The following is a 22680-nucleotide window of genomic DNA, read 5'->3' as shown; positions in this document are numbered from 1 at the left end:
GCCACAAACCAGCTTTACACATTCTGTATGATAATGTACATGTGAGCATGAGAACACACACATAGACATAGGTAACACATAGACCAGGTAGACATGTACATGCTCCACTGAATTTACTTGCAGTATTTGTTTTGATTGTTGGATGTGATATTGGTTCCAGAGTTATTCTGTTCCACTTGTCTTTGGCTTATTTGATTTTGATGAGTGTCATATGAAGTGGTGCGTGTTGGGCCTTTGGGTACATTTGTTCAAATCTGTATGTGACTTAGTGTCTTAGTGCTGACTGGACAGGCTTGAAGTCATTGGTGATAAGTTGCATCTACTTGGTCACTATTTTATGGTTGTGTGCTACATGGTAAACTCTTGCTCCTCAGTTTCCCCTCTTCTCCTGCGAACAGGCTTTGTGTCTCTGGCTCTGTCCACAGTGCTAACACCTGTCCACTAACACAGTAGCATCACCTCAACCCGAGACAATACACACAACCTGGAATAAAACTTTGGTATAGCTCTGTGCTGGTTTTTCCTGCTTCATCTGCCCCCTTCTCTTTTTTCCTCCCTCCCTCCTTCCTTCTCTCTCTCCTGACCTGCTGTCTTTCCCTCCTGTATGCATGACGGCTGCTTCCTTCCTACCTTCTTTCCTTCCTTCCTTCCTTCCTTCCTTCCTTCCTTCCGTCACTCCTTCCCTTCTGTCCTGTCTTGTCTTTGATTGGTTTCTCCATTCGCGTGGCGTACATTTAGCTTTCGAAAGCACCCTGTACACTCCCACGCCTCAGGAGTACAGCAGGACGTCCTCTACACCCGTATCCCCATCCACGCCCACTTACCCAGCACCTGGGACGCCATCGCCCTCCTCCACAACTCCACCAACCCCACCTCTAAGGCATTCGGCCTCCAGATTCGCCACCTCGCTCGGTTCTGCCTTCCACCCAGTCCTGCCTCACTACGCCACGGTTCCGAGGCGACAGCAAGCGTTCCCCCAAGCCCCGCCTCCTGCTCCAGCCCCTGCCCCAGCCCCGCCTCCTCCACCAAAGTCTGTCGTTTGGTCAGCTTGCAACTTCACTCCCTTGCCCCCCTCGCCCCCTGTCATGATAAGCAGCCCCCCGGGGAAGGCTGCAGGTCCACGGCCGCTCATCCCGATCGCAGCACCTTCTCCTCTCACCCAGAAGCCCCCCTCACCGGCCCCTAACGGCCCGCCCATGTTCCCCGCACCTTCTCCTGTGACCATCCCGCACAGCCACACCCCTATCGGCATCGCTTGCCCCACCCNCCTTCGTCTCGTCTCCCCCCTCCTCATCCCAGGCTCCTGGTGTGCCCTCTCCCTCCACAGCACCCCCTGCTGCCGCAGCCGCCGCCACCTCTGCCTCTGCTGAGCACCTCTCCCTCCCCGTGGGCCTGGGCCTGTCGGGGCCGGGGGAGCCGGACACAGCTACAGGCCCAGAGACCCACCTTCCTCAGGGGGGCTTCTCCTGTCAGTCCCAGGGTAAGGCTTCCAGTCCAGACTCTTGTCTCTCTCTCTCACTACCTCTCTCCCCTCTCTGTCTCTCACTGCTATGTGACTCACACACTAACAGGGGGGCTACTGAACACGGTTGGATCTGTTACCGTGCCACAGAGCTGGCCACAGCACAAAGTGAGCCCCGTAATACAGGCTGATATCAGAGGGGAAAGTGCCGGTTCTGACTCCTCCTCCACAACCCTGGCTGTAGTTTCTGACATTCAAACAGCTGCTGTGGTGACTGTTGTGGGATCTCCTGGTGTAGAAGTTACTGTTGCTCAGGCCTGTCTAATTTCTCTGTCAGACTCATAAACTGCATGTATGTCCATGTGTCTGGCTGACTGTTCATTGGATATGAAGTATGTGTGGTTTTTCAGCATGGCATGTCTGTCTGTATGATAGTGATCTATTATTACTTCATGGATACAGATCACTGCCTGAAGTCTGCATAAAACCACAGCCTTTGTCATCTCCTGGTTAATGTGTTTTTCTTTTGTCAGTTCATTTCTCAGTCATAGTTCTGAATTTTTATCACCTCTGTGTTGATTTTATGATTTTTGCCATTTGGTTTTCCCTCATTTGACTTTGCATTTCCTTCAGTCAATGTGCAGTCTAACTAAATACAGTCTAACTTATTGTATCAAGTCACAACAGGATGCTCTCTCTTAATGAGACACCAGTAGATCACTGGCTGTCCTATGACTCGTCACAGGAAGGAGAACATCAAGCTTGCCACTGACACTAAACTTGAGCAAATCTTCTTGTGCTTATTGGTTTCATCTACCAAATTAAATATTCAAAATGGCTGGGCAATATGGAGAAAATCCAATTTCACAATGTTTTTAAACAGGTACCTCAGTGCTGATAATGTGACCATATGGTAGGATTGACTGTTGGTGCTTTCACAAAATTTTTACATTGAGATTTTTGATAAATACTCATCAGCAGTGTGCATATATATGACTTTACTGTAATGCTGCCTTTAAAACCAGGAAAAAACAACACTTAAAATATTACAATAACCAAAATCTAAGACGATAAATATCACAATATCGATATATTATTGATACATTGCCCAATCCTAATATTCACTGTAATAGCTTTCTTTTAGAATTCATTATAATTAATTTCATGAATATTTATGTGATAAGAATTGAGATAAAACTTTAAATTTGTCTTGAAATGAATAATCAGACAAGCAGCATTTATATGTAAAAACACCAATGCTCCAGTGACCCTTGGCATTTCTCTTATTAGCCTCGGGGGCTGTTCTAATGACCTTTGACCTCAGACATCATCAAACTGATTGGCTTGAAGGGACTGGACTGCTGGTTTAATATTGATCACCACTCAGCGTGTTCACATTTCATCATAGATCCAACTGCAGTCAGTGATGAGAACTGGGAGCAAAATAATTATTATTAATTCTTATAATTACTAAATAAACATCTGGCCATTTTGTTTAAAATGGATAAAACTCAGTTCACATGTATCAGATTATGAATGTATCATCTTTTAAGCAATCTATGAATTCTCTCTTATTTGGGCAGACGGTATTGACCTACATGCGACTGCTGCCATAGTTCCTGTGTTTCTTTTGGTCATTATGTGTCCTTATGAGTGTGTGTACACGCGTGTGTGTGTGTGTGTGTGTGTGTATGTGTATGTGTCATTGCTCCAAACAGTGTGTTTCATTGATTTCATGCTCAGTGTTGATCGCTTTGTCTCGGCTCCATTTATTGGAATGTATATCTTCCAAATCGAGTTGGGCAATCACTATATTGACATTCATTGTCACTATTTCAATGTACCAATTTGTCATGTTGCCCAACCCTAGTACTCACTCTAAACCCTGACACTACTTCTCACTAACAGTGCATGTTCATTAAATAAACTTCGCTATGTTATAATGTGGCATGCTGTCATACCTGATGTGTGTATTCCATGTTCATTAGAAAATTACATCCACCGTTACTGCACTACAAATTGAATGACACTGGTGTACCCTGTTGATGTAAAGACTTATGAAGGCTGAAACACTGTGTAATGTATTTTGACCGGTTTATCTAGTACTGCAATAATACAGTAGAACATTACAGGTTTGGTAAATGTGTATTTGACAGGTGTAGACAGAGAAATATGAAAGATGCATTATTTTCTAAAAGGCAAATCAGAATATGCTGAAGTAAATTCTGTACATATATGCAAAGTAAGTGAGCTAGTTTCACAGTCATGGATTAATCCAGTCTAAAAGCATTTCCCTCAGCAGAGATGTACAATGAGTAGCAACGCTTTCCTTAAAACTGACAGTTTAAACTTAATTTTTTTATTCCTGTGTCTCCGCCCATCCCCCACCCTCTCTCNTCCACCAGGTCCGCCCCCTCCTCCCGGAGCCCCCCTCCCTCCCCCGGCGCCTCCCCTTCCCGCCGGACTGTTCTCTCCTGCCGAGGACCGTCCCACCTCAGGCCTGGCCGCTGCCCTCGCTGGAGCCAAGCTGCGCAAAGTGCCAAGGGTGAGCGCTTGATTGGTTGTGTGATCAATGGAGGGCTTGACAAGCCACATCTGTACCATGCAAGTGACAGTACATAGATATTAAAGTGATAGCTGCACGTGTTTCAGGTTTCAGAATCAGGGACAATAGTACAATGACATGTATTGGACAAGGGAACGGGTCAGCTGAGTAATAACAGCACAAGTAGTAATAAAGAGTAAATCAGATAAAGCAAGATAAGATAAGACAGTGACGTATGATGTACGATAAGATGGAAGGACATACATAAAATAAAATATAAAATATAGCAAATACGAAAATGAAGATTGCGTGTAAAAGTAAGTGACAAATTGCACACACAGAATGCTGTTTCTCTGTCAGTCTTTGTGTCCTTTGTTTTCAGTGCAACTCTGACTTGACAGAAACACTGTTGATACACACACAGCCCTCGCACATTATTTTCATACATAATCACACAGAATCACTGTCACTGAGGCACTCATGCACACACAATCAGACACACACACACAGTCACCATCTGTCACATCTCATCTCAGCCTCAGAGGAGGTTTATATGTAACGCTGACAGCCTTCATGCAAAACACTGCATGTCTGCCTGTGTGTATAACATGACAAAACATAGAACTCAGCTAGGAATTGGATGGAAAACATTTAGCATGTTTCAGTATTTTTGGATTTTCTGATATAGAATCAACATTAAAAAAGACCAACCGTGTTTTAGTTTTTTACAGCTCTCAAAGTCGGGTTAATACATCACTCTGATTGTAAAGAACTTGTTACATTTGTGTTTAATAAGTGTTGTTGCTTGTTTCCCTTCAGAGTGATGATGCAGGGGCAGCTCTAGCAGCAGCCATGTTGGGGGCTGGAGGGGCCAAATCTGAAGCCAGGGGCAACGGCCCTCTGCCCGGAGGAGGAGGGCTGATGGAGGAGATGAGCGCCCTGTTGGCCAGGAGGTAAAGTCACATCACATGTCATCGTTAGCCCCATTATATCTCAGTCTTGGCACATATGCTGTTTCTGATGAATTCAAGATCTTGTTTCCTATTACAGAATGTCAAATAAACATTCTGTGGTTCTTATTTTTTATTAAATGTATTTGTTACGACCCAGTTCAAGTGGCCATAACAAAAGAGAGACACACCATGATGAACGGTTAAGAAAAGATATTTTATGGGAAGCAAATCAAACCAAATTAGACCAAATTAGCAAATAACTAAATAAGAACAACATATGGAGTGTGAATGTCAGTGATATCAGTACTATGTGTGAGTATTAAATGATGGGTGTGGGAGAGTGTGTATGTGTAAGTGTTGGAGAGTGTGTCAAAGCAAAGAAACTAAAACATTACCAAACCAGACCAGAGTGGTTGCCTGTAGGAAGAAGCAGAGGGTGAGTGAATGGGTGACCACAACTTTTATCAGCTTCAGTGCACCGGGCCCAGGTGCACTGAGTTGCAATCAAGGCAGCTTGGGAGAGACAGGCCTGAGACACTCACAGCAGACACACCCCTAGATGACACAGGGATCATCACAGTATTTATTCTGAGTTTATCTGTAGTAAAATCATATTCAAACTGTATTTTATAGCAGTCAAAGAAACTGTGGAATTAAGGTAGATCTGAACTAAAGGCTTTACTGAAAAATGGTTTGAGCTGTGGTCGATGATACTAATGTCAAAAAACGCAACTTGTTATTCAGCATGAAGTCACTGTATCTGGTCTTTATGTCCTACAGGAGAAGAATCGCAGAGAAGGGCTCGTCACCTGAACCTGACCAGAGATCAGTAAGTATTATTAGTCATATCTGTCATATCTACATTTTGTTTGATCTAGGTCCAGAATTTCATTTCTTACCGCTCACTGCTGAATCTCACAGTTGCTCCTTTGTGTGATAATAACACTCAGGGTTTCCTCAGTGTGTCCGGGCTGTACATGGTGGACTACATTCACTGCATTCCTGTGTGAAATGAGCAATCACTCAGTGCTTTGTCTGTGTGATGGTCTGCGTGCCTTGGGTGGATGCCATGTAACACATTCCAGTCTTTAATTACTACTTTCACATAGCATAAAGTCTATAATACCTGAACTGCAAGAAAACAGCAGGTTTATGTTAGCCTTTATTTGTAATGCATAAATGTATTTAATTTTAAGGAGGATGTTTCCCTGATTTTGATGTTGTGATCAATAAACTACAGTGTACATTTCTACAACACTTATTCCATCAGTGCATGTGAGACTCTCCTTTCTGCTGCTCTGACTTTCTCTCTTTAAACAGAAATGCTGCTTTAATTTGCTAATTGATTCCAGTCACTTGCACATTGATGTTGTCTGATCAGCTTCGAGCTAACATCAATGAAACTGGACACTTCTTGTGCACATCTTTCACATGAAAGGTCCTCCAGCAGCTCAAGGGGCATAATCTGTCCCCTTCGTGGTCAGCTTTTAATGTGAAACATCTGCAGGAATGTTGCCTTGTATTGACTTAATCAACTTATTGACTTAACAACAATTAAAGAAACTTATTATTAATTATTTATTAGTTTTCAGTCCTCACAAATCACCTATGCACTACACAGGTTGAAATTGAAATTGTTGAAATTACTGGTCACCATTTTCTTACCGTCTGCACATCTGTCTTGCGCAGACGAAATCCTGTATTTAGAGTCTCAGTCAGCACAGCAAAGCCTAAATGCCATTGCTACAACAAGACCAATTCTCACTGTACATATTTCATTTCACCATTTAATACTTAGAATTGGTAAATAAACTCACGTGGTCATTGATCGATGCTGTATTGACTTATGTCGACGATGACCCAATGATACTTTACCATCCAGAGGACATGCCCTGTGAAAAAAAAAACATTTTCACTGCCAGCCGCCATGTTTTACTGTCTGTGCATTTATATTGTTTTGTTCATAGAATGAAAGTAAAACATACATACATACAAACTCTTCTCAAAAAGATGTGTTTAATGTTTTGTAAATAACGTGTTCAGATTTTGAATTTTATTTGTTTAATTTTCAGATACATTTTTTAATCCCAAATCATTTGACCACAAATCAAGTGGGTGGTGTTATTTGAGATGTTATTTACCCCTTTATTATTTTATAGCATTTGATTTGACACATAAGCTATGATCTCAGGTGTTTTGAACTTTAATTAAAACACAGTCAAAATCTGTTTGTGTCTTAATGTTGGTGTTTGCAAACCGTACCCATTATCCAGTCTGTGTATAAACTCTCCTCTGAGGGGACTCATGTTTGACCTTTGAACCTTGTGTGTCTGTTCAACAGGAGGAGGGCGAGATAAACACAACCCCTAAAGTGTCAGCCTGTAGCACACCAGGTGAGTTTCAGAGGGAATCTGAAGACTGAAGGGGAAACATCAGAAACAACAACAGGAACTAATATGCATCTTCCTAATACAGGCTACAGTGATCCAAGTTAGCATGAATCTACATTTCCCCTTAGTTTTCATCACTGCAGATCTGCTATTTTCTGGTTATTGGAAGTTAATTTGCTTTTTTTTATGATTACCATCACCAGATAGCTGAACTCTTTCATTTGGTAAGAGGAGTTCTGTTTTCATGTTTTTTTGCCGTGTATTTGTTTTGTTTTTCGTTAGACATGCCCAGGAAGCCATGGGAAAGAACAAACACCATGAACGGTAGCAAATCTCCAGTTATCGGAAGGTACAGTACATCTCCCCTTCTCTGTTCAACATGTAGTTTCTCAGTATTTGTTGTGTAATGTTGCACTGAAAGTACATTTTATATGCTAAAGTTGTTCACAAGTTTAATTTTCCCAAGTATATTGTATCTACATCATAATTCATGTGTGTTGCCTCTCTGAATGGCTAGCAGCGATGCTACTAAACATCCACCACAGGGGCACATTAAAGCATTAGCATCAGCTAGCTTTAGCATGATGCACTGCTGGGGCCGTTCAGCAGTGGCTAACATCACTTAAGCTTGTGCCGCATTCATGTGCACGTTATATGTACGTCAGACACCCAACTTTAAGCTGAGGTGTCTGTGTGTGAATGAAGATGAAGAGGGTAGTGTCAAATTTAGCTAAGCAGTTGTTAAGACTACTGATTTTGTTGGATGTTGTCCATTCTAGATTTAGGTTTCCTTAATTTCACTGATAACTTTGGGTGACATTTGGTGGTTAACATCCAGCCTTTTTGGCTTATAGGGTGAGTTTGATTAGATTAGACTAGATTGTTTTGATGTAAATTGCTGAGTTTGGCGATATCAGCTGTTGTCTGCCTTCCCTCCAAAATACTATAAGTGGAATTAGATGGCACTCAGCTTGTGGTGCTCAAAGTGCCAAAAAATACATTTGAAAAACTCAACAGCAATGTCTCTTTCCAGAAATCATGACCTGGTTACTCAAGATAATCCACAGACCTTGTGAACATGTAGGAACTATTTTCTCTCTACCAAACTATACCCACCAACCGTATCACTGCGCAGAAGGAAACATGCATCTACTGCTACCTCACCTAGCACAACTGAGCTAGCTAACGTTACAGGTCAGCCAAGGAGGACGCCATTAATATTTATGTCTTGTGCTATCATGAGCACAGGCCCTTGTTTATGAGTAGATGCACGCTTTCTTCTATGCGGCCATATGGTTGGTTGGTGTAGTTTGATAGAAAGAAAATAGTTCCTACATGAAGCTGCTCACAGCAAGGTCTGTGGATTATCTTGAATAACCAGGTCATGATTTCTGCAAAGAGACATTGCTGTTGAGTTTTTCAAATGTATTTTTTTGGCACTTTGAGCACCACAAGCTGAGTGCCATCTAGTTCCATTATATTGGAGAGATGGCAGACATTTCTATGGCTGATATCTCCAACACTCTGCAACTCACACCAAAACAATATATATAATTAATAGCACTACAGGTAAGAGGAAAAATATGTGTTTGTGTGTTTTAAGGTTCAGTAGCATTCTTTTAAATGAAATGTAAATAAGGAAGGTAAGGAAGTGTGAAAATGAGTGCATAGTAGCCTTTTGAAAAAAGCTAAGTGGCCGTTATAAACAGTCCTGACCCAAAGCCACCTCATTATGCTGGGGACACACACACAGATAGATGCTAAGCTGTAATTTGTAAAGTCAGTGTCTCTGCTGCTCACACAGACGAGAGTCTCCGTGGAGAAATCCCATGGGAGCAGATTCCTCCAACAGGTAGAGAGAAAAGGCCCCGGAGAGTTTGAGAAATCCTGTTCTTTAAAACAATCATCGAGGTTTGCTGTGATGGACGTGGTTTTATTGGAGAGGGGTTATCTTCAAATGCTTGGATGAAACCTTTGGAATCCTGTGTTGTCTTTGTGTTCTTTTCCAAATGTACCAACCTGCAGGGGCTAGCTCTGTCTGCTGTTTGATACGTGCCATCCGGTACAATAAGTCATGTGGTGCTTCCTAAACCAATTATTGATTTCTAATGTGATCTAGTCATTGCTTCTGCATGCTGCTCTGCCTGCTGCCCTTTTTCTTTCTCTCTTTAAAAGAGGGAAACCCAAATGTGCATGTCACATACTGTACACCCACCCTATCATACACACCAACACACAGAAATGTGTGTCCGCCCAGTGCAGAGGAGACTTGGCACAGTATTATCATTGTAGAGCCAGAGCAGATCCAGCAGGCGCTCACAGATAAGGCGTGAGTGTAAGTGTGCGTGTGTGCGCGCACATGCACGAGAGAGGAGACCAGATGGGCGTTTTTTATTCCAGTTTATTATAAGTAACTTTAATATGTGGCCCACAGAGACCTGAGCACACTTTTTAGAGCACATGATCTCGTAACGCTGCAGGTTTTTATAGCATTTTACACTTTTGTTGACTTCTAATGATATGGATTAAATCATCCACTCAGTATGAAATTACAGATGAAAGAAGAATTTATGGCAATGGGCCAAACTGCTGTTGAATTGTAAAAGAAACCTCTATGAATTCCCCTTTTTCTTCTTTTGACGATTGTAAAAAATTATAGGCACACAAAACATTTATTGGACTGAGAGTAAAGTGTGCAGCTGTGACTTTGAATCAGTTTCTTTAGTTCGCTCTACCTGCATTATCTTTACACTGGAAACAATCTGAAAAGTAAAGGACCACAAGCACAGTTTCCGTGTTCCGGTATGCAGTATTTCCACCCCATAGCTACTACATGATCCGCTGCCGAGCTCATTTCCTTTTCTTTCACTTCTCCTTCCTGTCACACTTCCTCTCTTGAAAGTGGTTGGCTGCTCAGTGAATTTCCCCCCCTGATGACTCTCACATAGCGTAAGGACCTCTCTCAGTGCAGCTGCTTTCCTGACTTGCTGGCATCCTCCTGGCTTATCGCTTTTCTTCAGACATGCGAGGAGAAAAAAAGGAGCTGAGCTGCTCATAGGTTGCACCTGGGCAGCAGGTTTCACTGACAGATGCAAACGGGAGAAATAAGTCTTTTTGAGGAATATTTGAAATAAATGACACACGGACACCTGCTGCACAAAAGGAGGATGTTCTTAAGTTGTTGAGACATCATCTCTTTATGTGTGTGTGTGTTTGCTTTTGTGGGCTTACATGCATGTCAAGGCGAGTGCACTTCCTTAAGTGTGTGTGCATGCTGTGACCAGGAGTTTGCTTCTAACTACTGTTTTGGCACCATTTTTTTTGTACACATGAAATGAAACTAGTAGAGAATACCTGAGCAAATAAGTCAGTACATTAGGTTTTTGCTGTCAACCAACTGAAAGGCTCAGGAAAGAGCTTCCCTGCGTGTGATGATAATCGTGATGTTTTTTTCAGGTTTACAGCATAAAAGTTCAAATTATATTTCTTTACATTAGACATGTACAGTTTGTGTCGTAATTATCCAGCTACTCTTAAAGTCCAGATGAGTTGCAGTCTAATGCTGTAGTCTCAATGCTAGTTAATAGTACTTCAGATGCTGGTAATGAAGTCAAATGCTGTGGTTTTAGTGATCACGATAATTCAATTAGTTTTGACCTTTGAGCGTCCTGTTTTTCCACCTCATCCTCTGTCTCCTTTTCTTCCTTTTCCGCTGAGTTTATTTGTGTGCTCTGTCTCTCCTCGCAGACCTAAATCCACTCCTACACCTACTGCATCCTTAAGTGCCAACGGTGTGCCAACAGAATCTGTTGACTATGACAGGTTGAAACAGGTAGGTGAACAGACATCCAGGGACTTGAAAACTTGTTTTTGTCATTATGTCACTGCACATGATAGGTGGAATATTATTTTGTCATGTGGTGTCTAGCTGTGTCAATATGTGACAAAATCAGTGTTAGAAAAATCAGCCAACCAGAATAACATTCCTCTTGAAATTGGTAGACAATCTGTTAGGACAAGAAAAAGGCAGCTGTGTAACAGTTTTTACCTTGGTGCTCTACTTCATATAGATCAGTGCAGTGTTCTACATCTTTGTCACTGACGCTTGCTTCTTACACATGCTTTCACATATTAAATGGTTTAATGCAATTGCTTCAGTTTCTTCCAATTTCATTTACTTTGATTCACCTTTTTGGATTTCTTAAAGAAATACTGCACCCACAAAGTGATAATTTGTATATCAATTACTCACCTCATATAAGGTTGAATTCATGAAGGAAACTTTTTTTTCTTGTGTGCCTCCATTGTGAACAAGGAATCCAAAAACTGAGAAAACTCTGATGAATTTAAGTAAATGGGGTCTGCGTATTTAACAACAAACTATATCAAAACATTCATGTACAAACTCACACGACTCGTCCAGTATAATCACTATCTCATTTATGCTCATATGCTCAGTTCTTCCAAAACATATGCATTTTTCCGTACTATTTCAACCACCCAAGCATTTTATGCAGCTACTTAGCATGAGATCAGGGCTGCCCCCGACTTAGAATTTTCCTAGTCGACCAGTAGTCGTCATTTAGGGCCAAAGCAGTAATGATTGTGCTAAGTGGCTAATGGGCATGTAGCTACTTACATGTTTCAGATGTTACATCATGTTTGTAGTCAACGAATGAAGTTTACATTTGACCATGGGTTCGTCTTTCACCTTCTCAAAATGATCCCACACTTTGGATTTCCTGCCCGACATGTTATTAACTAGCCTGTGTAATAACTGCAGGTACCAGCCCTGGAAATTAATGTGACGCCTGTCTGGCTGCTGAGCGTGGCCACTTCCTGTGTCTGTCCTTTCAAATTAAATACCCACATGGTCCAGACATATAGTTTTTGATGTATATTGACAAGGCGCAGCTCCTAATAGTTTCTTTAACCAAGCAACCAATGAAATCTTTCCAACTTATCACCTTTCTGGCCAACAAATGTTGATTGATTATTAGGGAGCAGCCTTACATGAGACCTTTGACATTTCCATAATATCCATAGATAATCATTAATATTAGTCAAATACATTTGTATGAAACACAGCTGTGACAAGTAAACTCTTGAGGTCTTCATGTAATTATAACCCAAGGTAGTGAGTTTTTAAAAATGAATCTAAATTGGTTTTACTAATGACCTGCTTATTAAGATGCTTATATTTGAGATTTCATTGTGATTATGCAGTCAAACTGCTCATCTCAGCCATAACATACACTGACACAGGGAAGGTCATTTTTTCCCTCTAACTAATTATGCAGCTGTGGTGTGAGGAGAAACAGTGTGGGTGTGTGCAGTGACCCGTGCTGTTATAAGGCAGCTCCTCCCTCTGACCTCTGTCAGTGAGCCTGCTAGATAAGTCCAGAGTGTCTCAGAGCCCTGCCTATCTGCTACCACAGCTCCTCACAGCAGTGGGACCACGAGACAGATGACACCTGTATATGACTATACTCGCTGTTACACTTTCTCATTCAGCCTGACTTGGAGGCAAAAGAGTATAGCTCAAACTCCATAATACTGATTTACTAATCTCCTCGCACTTTGTTTACGTCTTGCTGTTATTAAGTGAGTCTTAAGGCCTAATCTCACAGGGAGTCCCTACACAGGGATTAGCTACTTTGTAAGGAAGACGGAGAATCTCCCTTTGCCAGTTGGCAGTGCCTCCACCCAACTAAATCCAAAAGCCAGAGGAAACTTTGTCTCTCTGTGTCAGCATGTGCTCTCAAACTGGACTGAATTTTCAGTCATTTATACAGTGTTACAGTGTTGGATGTTTATGTTAAACATTGGCAACATTTCAAATAATGAGGTTAACATATGTAAAAGTAATCCTTGTGAGCAAAACCTTCAGGCTTTTCATCGAAAACATCATGCCCCTGTGCCAGCGATAGAATTGCCGACGGCATTATGTTTTCAGATTGTCTGTCCGTCCATCCATACATGTGTGTATGTACATTAGTCCAATCCTTGTGAATGCAATATCTCAGTAACAGCTTGAGGGACTTTCTTCAAATTTGGCACAAACCTTCACTTGGACTCAAGGATGAATTAATTTGAAATTTTGGTGGTCAAAGGTCAAGGTCACTGTGACCTTGTCTGTCTCATTCTTGTGAACGCAATATCTCAAGAACATCTTAAGAAAATTTGTTCAAATTTGACACAAACGTCCACTTGGACTGAAGAATAAACTGATTCGAATTTTGTGGTCGAAGGTCAGAGATCAAAGTCATAGTCAGTCATCAGTGTGACCTCACAAAATATGTTTTTGGCCATACCTCAAGAATTCTTACACAAATTATGACAAAACTTCAAACAAATGTCTAATAGGATAAAATAATAAAGTGATGACATTTTATATCCAAAAGGTCAGAGGTCAGCTTCACTATGACATCATAATGTTCTGCATAAAACACTTTTCTGGCATTAAACACCATATCTCAGGAACAGAAGGGGAGCCATTTGGTCAGATGCTTAATTGGTGACACTAATCTTGGGTGCCCAACCTGAAACAGTGCTGATTGTATAGATCTTCTGTGCTGCTGGGGGGAAGATGTGTGTGAAGCATCCATGTTTTCAGACACGGATGTAAACTGTAAGAAACTTACAGTGGTGGTGCACAGAGGCATACAGCCATGGTAATTCTAGTTTTCTACTTTCAAGACAAGCTGACGTCAGCTCGTGACAGATATCTTTATATGTTCATCTGCTCCAGGCACGCTACTCCAAGTGTTTACATTACGTACACTGCTACATCTAGCTACATGCTAACATCAGAGAAACATGTAACCTTTGTTGCCGATGTTATTTTTCCCCTGATTTTGTATCAAATTCCTGCTGCAGCATGCCTCGTTGTTAAGATTGTGGTTTAGCCGCTTTTATTGGGCATTTTTCACAGCAGAAAGCGCCACTGTACTCTGTTACAGTCATTCACTGGCTGCAAGCAGCCAACACTGCTACATGTAGCTACATGCTAGCACCTGGGAATCACGCAATCTCAGTTGCAGACGTTGTTAATCTCTCCCAAATTTCGGATCATATTCCTGCTGGAACATGCCTGGTTGTGAAGATTTGGGTTTAGAAGCTTTAATTGGTGATTTTTGTGACAGTGCAGAGATACACAATCTGAGAAAAATGTTGTTTTATGTTTTTTAGCATTAAAGACTGTCCAAGGGGAGTGGAAGGTGGAAAGACTGTTTTGTCTTGTCTCTGAGGTCTGACATGTATCACGTTTATGTATTGTAAGGTGACTTTTTTTTTTTGTTTTTTTAGGACATTCTGGATGAGATGAGGAAGGAGCTGTCAAAGCTAAAAGAAGAGCTCATTGATGGTAATTATCACTGGAACCTCTGCTCTCTTTTCATACAGCAAACATTTAGACATCTCTCTAATAGTAAATCTATACATCAAGCACATAAAACTGACAATGCAGTGGTTACTCTGTCTTTTGTCTGTTTTATCTTTCTTTCTGTCTTGTTTGAACTGTTTAGATAGCTGATATTTTCAGGGGTTATGTTTAAACTGAAATGCTGACTGAAGACAGGAAGTGAAACATAGTCTCTTGTCATACCTTAATACGTTTGTCAAAGGTACTGTGTTATTATGACTCATTACTTATAGCAACTCAGAATGTGGTTTATGTTCATGTGAGCATAAGCAGCCTGTTCACATGCTTCAGTGTATGGAGCTGCAGCACTGATGTTATTGCAGCAGTAGGCAGACTTTTGCGGTGTGCTGCTCTGCTGCAGACAAGTTGCCTGAGGGTTTTCATTCAGCACAGTAGCCCAAACAGACACTACTGTACGTTGGCAGAGCAGCCCCATGCTGGTCCAACCTTTTCAGAGGGATGTCAGAAATGTGTTCTAGTTTTCTGATCAATTTTATGAGCTGCTTGTTTGTGACACCTCACGCCAAAATGTGAGGATCTGAAGTTCATATAAAGTAACATGCCTTTCAAAAATAATGATGCACCTAGCAATGCTACCAGGGGTTATACTTAGAGCAATGAAACATGAGCAAGGCCTGATTACAAACTAAATTAGAAAACACAGGAGGCTCATAGGGGCCCACAACATCCACTAATGGGTTGATCCAGCCTTGAATACTACTACTGCTCTGTTCTACTGATTTATCACAACTTGGGACTTATTGTACTTATCACAGTAATTGCTGAGTTTTGTGAACATGGTAAAAAGCTCAACACAAGTGGTCATACACTTTATGACTTTATATACTGTAAACTGTGTCTGATCATCAGACCGCTCATCATTCTTGCCCCACCAACAGTAATGTACATCATTAACTAGTTAAACATCATCATCTCTTCAAAGTCAAACTCCATTGGGAAAACAGGAGATGAACACCTGAGTTGCCCTCGTCCATAGCAGTACATTACTTAGCTTCTGTGGCAGTAATGCTGTTTGTTTCTCCAAACTGGGGGTGTGCCAAAGTCACCTACTGTATGTAATACATTGACTATGGATAAGTACCTCATATAACCCCACTTAAAAAGATCACTGTAAGTGGTGTTTTGGTACCTTACTATAAGCCACACATTGCTGCAACAGCCCTCTGAAAAGGTAGGACCAAGCTAGAACTCTTCTTCCCAGGCAGAGTCGAGCTCAGGTCAGAAACAGCTGGGTGATTCTCACATGCACACCTCTGTCTTTCTCTTTACTTCCTCAGCAATCAGGGAGGAGCTGGGAAAGTCCAGCACGGCATAGAGGATCCTCTTCACAACATCTATATCCACACAACCCGACAGACAACCACGGTCAATTTAAAGACACGACATTACAACAGCGGAAAATAAAATCAACAAAAACGGGGATGATGACAATAATCATATTAATACTGAGAGAGGACATTATTTGGGGCAGCATCGGACAGAATAACAATGGACAGGGTGGTGGTGGGAGGCTTGTAAGTCTGATAGCTGTGACTCACAGAATCCATTCTACGAAGCCTTGTGCGTCCGCTGCCTCCCCGCCCCTCCCCCTCCTCCTGCCGAGGGCATCCTGGAGGACAGTGCACGGTCTGAAAGAGAAGCAAATGTCTTTATGCAAAGATGAATTCTCTCTCTTTGTCCTATAATAACAAGAAAAAACACAAGAAAACTATATTGAACTCTTCAATGATACTGTATTAACCATTGGCGCATAAGTGAACAGCAACGTCGATGCTAAGAATCTTGTGATTTACTATCAAACGGCACGTTTTATTAAGAGAGTTTGGAGACAGGAAGAAAGTGGGGATGGAAAATAAAAACTTTTTTTCCCATAATGCCATAGGGGTAGCGTGCGTGCGTGCATGCGTGCGTGTGTGTGTGTGTGTGTGTGTGTGTGTGTGTGTGTGTGTGTGTGTGAGAGAGTGTGTATGGGGGACTGACAGTCTCTGGTGAAGTCCACCACTGCAGGACACTGTAAAGCTTGTCTTCCTCAAATACTATTTTAACCTGAATATGTACAAAAGAGAGAAAAAGTTATTTAGAAAAAAAAAAGCATCTATCAACCATGTCTGTTTCAGTGTAGATCTACGGCCATATCAAGTAGCTCAATAATCCAATCTTTAAACAGGATGCTGTCTTGTCTGTCTCTTCGTGTCGTCTCCCTCCTGAAGTGAGCGCTCTGTTGACACTTTCCATTTCTTTGTTCATACTGTTGAGCGGCAGGCGGACGAGACACGGAGGATGGCTGCCTATCAGACGGCAGCCATTGTAGCTCTCTACCAAACTTTCTCCGTCAACGATAAGTGCTGATTTGCTAATACCTGTCATGCTTTTTGACCATGGCCAGACGTGTAGATAGAACTGAATTTCCCTTCCTGTACGGGTTTGATTTGAAGACTCTCTCTTCCCCCTTTCTTTGTCACGTCTGTCACATTAAGGTACTCCGTTTGGTGCATGTATGGTTGTTTTCTTTATACGGTGAGGGTCACAAGTCTGCCACGAAATTGCATTACCTGTCGCAAGTTTTATTACAAGCAATAAGTGTAGCATCTATTTTGAAGCCCACCTGCCCCAGTCCTGACACCAACAAACACTTTTCAATGTCCGTCTGTCCTTTTTGGCCCTCCTGAGCCCCCATTAGACAATGTCACTGTATGACACACCACGCCACTTCTTGTCAACTCTGTTGCAGATCTTTTGTTAAACTGAAGGCTGACATGAAAGAATATCAGCGCAGCACTGTAAGACATGAATTTCATGGAACAGCACCATTTCTAAATCACAATACCCTCCCTTTTTTAATTTCTGATTTCTATAAATTCCAAGGAAACTGTGTCTTTAGTCACATTGGAGCTGAACTGATTTTTTATCCTTTATTATTATTTTTAGTTACTTTACTGCATTTATAAAGTAAAACTTTTAAAAGGTGCACGGGACATCCCAAATGTGTAAGAGATGGTGTCCAAAAGAGGACCTGAATGTGCCATTTACTATTTCTAGTGCTTACTGATGATGTGTTTGTTTCATCTTTTTTTTTCTTTGCCTTCTTCTCCTGCCAATGTCAAATCCTTAAAATGAGAAACTGTATTTTCCCTGAGATGTTACACAGATAACAGGACTGTCACTTTATTCTAAGAACACTCTTGTTTCAACATTTTTTTTTGTCAGTTTAGTGATGTTTGTTTAACTTGAAGTACAATCAACCTGAGAGGGACATGTTGGGAGCTGCAAGACTGATTTCCAAATACTGTAGCTGTTGCTCCAAGATCACATGTCAAAGTAACAGATACAAACCTGTGTTACAATTCTGTACTCTGAAATCCTGAGGAGGGACAGTTCCACTAATACAGCGGTCTAACAGCCACCCACAGTGAGGTTTGCGGGACAAGCTTGAAAACAACCTTTTGACTTTCCAAAGGAATCCAGGGTGATAGGATATCTAAAAACAGTTGTAAAGTGTTGTGTTTTAGCATCTATGAAGTGAATTTTGTGATATCTCAGTAGTTACATACATCAGATTGAGAACTCACAAGGCAATGCAGTGTGCATACTATTGCCACAGTTCATCCTTAATGTCACAGCTCTAGCTCCTTTGCAACAGTAACAGTATTTTTAACTTAAAGGGGCACTCCAGTGATTTAATTTTGCTGTTCCATTAAATCTTGAGCCTTGCAATAGGCCTTTTTTGGGGAAAAAAAGAACAGTTAAAATTTAATCAGTAACGGGCAGAAATATCCTGATTTTTAGTCTTACAACTCCCATAATTCAACCTGATAGCATCCTTTCATTAGACACTCCCTGCCTGAACAATACAATCACTAGATAGAATTTGGTGTTGTACGTTTCTACAAACCACGGATTTGTTATATTTATTTGATTCATGTTCAATTTCTACGTTTCGCATATAGCAGTTATTTTTCAAACTTTCTTTACATTTTCAATTTTATGTCTACACTACACTGTGGTTAACATGTTAGGTTAAAGCAGAAAAATCACCTGGTAAGGCCGAGGAAAAGATCATGTTTTGGCTCAAAATACCTGGTTTTGTCACCATAAATATGGCTGGAAATGTTCCGACGTGTCATTAAAAAATACCCAGTATTGTCACCACAAAAACAGCTGAAAATCTCCCAGCATATCGTTAAAAATACCTGGTTTTGTCGCAACAAATCACAGCTGGAACTATGCTGACATCTAGTTATAGGATATCAGGTTTTGTAGCCACAGACACAGCTAGAAATGTCTGATCATTTAGTTAAAAAATATTCAGTTTTGCCACCACAAACACAGCTGGAACTATCTTGACATCTTGTTATAAAATACCTGGTTTTGTCACACCAGACACAGCTGAAAATGTCCCAACATGTCGTTAAAAATACCTGGTTTTGTTGCAACAAATACGGCTGGAACTATCCTAACATCTAGTTATGGGATACCAGGTTTTGTAGCCACAGTCACAGGTAGAAATGTCCGATCATTTAGTTAAAAAAATATTCAGTTTTGCCACCACAAACACAGCTGGAACTATCTTGACATCTTGTTATAAAATACCAAGTTTTGCCACCGCATACACAGCTGGAAATGTCCCAAAGTCTCATTAAGATTACCAGGATTTTTTGCCACAAACGTGGCTGGAAATATCCAGGCGTTTTGTTAAAAATACCTGGCTTTGTTGGTCTTTAACAGTGGTGTGCTGCTTTCTGCTGCTTGGCAATTGTCTCACCTAGGTGTCTCCCCAAGGTGTCACGCCATCCACTCTCCCCTCCTCCTCCTGATGACAAAGTCAGCTCATATACATGTAATCTGAAGTACGTCAATTTAGAGAAGTTACTGTGATACATGTGAAATGTACAAATGTAACATATCTGTGGTTTGCAGAAACGTACAATGCCAACATTTTATTCTGACAACTGGGCTGCTGAAACTCCACACTCTCAGTTTGTAACACTAAATCTTTGTTAAAATTTTGTTTTCTCCCTGTCGATAACCCTGGTGACAACATCACCTTTCTAGAAGACACTGTACAACTGTTTTCTCATGCTGAGTAGATTCCCTCATGACTGAACTGATCCTAGTGTACAACATTGTGTCCCTTGAAATTCAGATCAGGAGAAGCAGCTAAGGAGTTATGATGTCTTGCATGTACCCCAGAATCCTAGACAAAGGTTGGTTAATCGTTGGCTGTCTGTGGCTGTTGGATCTCATACTACACAACTCTGTGTTCAAGGGCTTGGATGTTTGAAGATGAGAAGTCACAGATTTGAGTAAAAATGAGTGCTCCCTCCGCTTCTCTCTCATTTGCTTCAGATTGGCTCAAATTTGTTAAAAATACTGTGACTAGAAAAATGAATGGGTTAATTAGGGTCAGGTCTGTTTCATGCTCTCTCTGTGGAGTTGTTTCATCTTCTCATCCACATTTTTTTCTAATGGAAACACCCAGCCAAGAGGCTCCCTGTACTGAGTGTTTACACAGCATCGATTGCACTTTAAGACAAAAACCCACAGAGCAATCCAACATACTCTGACAACAGAGCCTCGGTCACCAACAGTGTGGCTTTCTCACCAAAGGATTCAACTCGGCAGTCTCTTGCTAAACGTAATCACTCTCAACAAAGTCGCCTTTCTTATTTTTGTATCATTTTGTGGAGAGATCTAACAAAAAGAAAGATGTCTGTCTCTATGTTCAGTCATTTGGACAGGATGGAGGGTGAAATGTTTGGATCAAGTAAAAGTTTATCTCTTTGTGAAGCTATGTGGTTTGTGCCTTGTTCCGAAGTTGCATTTAATATGTCAAAGATATAAAGATGACTAGTAATAATATCTAGGGACTGTCATTATGATCACATGCAGTTGTTATTTAGTTTGGCTTTTTTTTCCATCATGGTCATGTTGATTTGAAGGGAGAGTTTTATGACCTTTTTACTGTTCCCCACCAAGAAAACATCTTTGCACCAAGATCTCCTATGTTTGTTTTTTTACATACATGTGTTTATTTCCACACAGTTGTGAGGTTGCTTTTCTAACAGCTCTGAAGTACAATCAAGCCTTTGAGACATGAGGCCTGGAAGAGTTAAAAGATGATCTTCGCTCTGAGATGATTTTTCTAAACATAAAGTCCGGATGAGTCTGACTGCAGTGTTCTGTGATACCGTTTAAATGTCACAGAAACTGCGTGTGTTCAGCAGCTTAGCTTTCTTTACACACTTGGAAATGTGTTTTGTCCTCTGCAGTAAGGTCTGCTCCACGTTGATGTCAGATTGCTGATGGAAACATTTCTCTTTGTCCGTAAACCCAGTTTTCTGCCGAGGGAACCGAGAGAATTGTGAATTTGCAGGGATGAATTTGGCTGAAGCAAGTTTTAATGGATGGGTTTCCAGATTTATTCTTTTATCATCTGCATTGTACCATACTGTTCTCATGTTAATTAGTCTTTTCTTACATGCTAACATATTGTTTTGTTTGAGCAAATTAAATAAAAATTGCAATACAAGACTAGAAGTTGTTTCTTTTAAAATGATGTTCACAGTTATGAACCTTGAATAGGGTTTTTCAGCTTTACTTGTGTTGGCCTCATCTTATTTTGCAGACTTTTATAATAAATATCAAACATAGAATGCCTCTTTGCATCTTTGCAATCATAGCATTTAACATCATCACAACATTTTTGCCAATGTTTTCTCTTCAAACTCCAGGTGAGAGCTCCATAGTTACTTTATAATTTACTAACTCTTTAAAGGAATACCTCACCCAAAAAATGATAATCTGTATATTGATTATTCACCCCATGTTATGTTGAATTTGTGAAAAAAAAACCAACAGTTTTTCTCGCATGCCTCCACAGTGAACGAAGAATCCAAAAACTGAGAATATTTTTGATGAATTAAAGTCATAGGGGTTGGCTTTTAACAACAGCAAAACTATACCAAAACATCCATTTACAAACTCTCACACAACTTTTACAGCATAAGTCTCATTTATCCAGGGATCTGAGGGGAAAGTAAAACCTGGTCTATAAGCTCTGACACACTAAGCCAACAGTCAGCTGTTGGTTAATGCATGTTAATTAGTGTCGACGACTGTGGAGCTCGTCAGTGAATGAAATCACTTTGATCAGTAGTTCAGCTTAGCGCACAAGAACAGAAACAGAAGTGAGAAAAGTAAACAAAGAGCAAAAGTCAAGGGGGAGTGGGACCAAAACAAACTTGTTTCATGAGTTAAGATTATTTTCTTTAACCACAAGCTCTTTAGCAGAAACAGTTCCTGATGATTTGTGTTATTGTTCACTTGCGTACTGAAAACACGCTTTGCTCTTTCACCATTGGATTGTGTTGTCAATGTGCTAACTCCCGGTTTCCAGTTTTGAATGATGATTTCAGATGACCACCGTCTACTGGTGTGGAGAATTATTTCCTCTCCTGCAAGTGCAGAATGTAGGTGCTGGTCGTCTATCGGCTGAAGTCTTTATGGTGTGTTCGTGTGCAACTTTTTGGCTGAGACACGGCAACGCCAGGGGATAAAGCAGGGGGGCTTTCATCGCTGCTAGTTCTCTGAAGTCAGTTTGGTGTGTCTGGGTCCTATGGTCTCTTCAAATCCAGACTCCACTGATAACAACAATAATTTTACCTTGCTGAACATGGGAACTGCTGGTCTACCACTGCCTTGATCAGTCTGTGTTATTGTATAACCTTTGTGTTTTAAAGAGTTAGTTCAGATTCACAAAAAGTCACACAATAACATAAACAAATTAAATGAGGCAGTGGTAGACCAGCAGCTCCTCCATTCTGCGATAAAATTACTTTTTTTGTAAATGGAGTCATGGCCATGAAGAGAGCATAGATACGTTTCAC

The 22680-nt window shown here is 41.0% G+C and overlaps 1 protein-coding gene across 1 annotated transcript in view; it reads left to right on the top strand.

Annotated features, from left to right (window-relative positions):
* The window catches only part of enah (ENAH actin regulator), a 118209-nt gene extending 96859 nt beyond the window's left edge, over window positions 1-21350 (top strand). Inside the window, 12 exon segments of the mRNA XM_050059004.1 lie at window positions 739-1264; window positions 1266-1480; window positions 1572-1630; window positions 3765-4007; window positions 4827-4960; window positions 5741-5789; window positions 7302-7353; window positions 7633-7699; window positions 9155-9202; window positions 11098-11182; window positions 14659-14716; window positions 16072-21350. Of these exon segments, the coding sequence (XP_049914961.1) occupies window positions 739-1264; window positions 1266-1480; window positions 1572-1630; window positions 3765-4007; window positions 4827-4960; window positions 5741-5789; window positions 7302-7353; window positions 7633-7699; window positions 9155-9202; window positions 11098-11182; window positions 14659-14716; window positions 16072-16109 (1574 nt within the window). The 3' untranslated portion in view covers window positions 16110-21350.
* Window positions 21351-22680: the final 1330 nt, after the last annotated feature.

This window comes from Epinephelus moara, chromosome 12 (assembly GCF_006386435.1).
Source record: "Epinephelus moara isolate mb chromosome 12, YSFRI_EMoa_1.0, whole genome shotgun sequence".
Taxonomy (NCBI): Eukaryota; Metazoa; Chordata; class Actinopteri; order Perciformes; family Serranidae; genus Epinephelus; species Epinephelus moara.
Note: the sequence above shows the minus strand (reverse complement) of the source record. Positions and strands in the feature narration are given on the sequence as shown.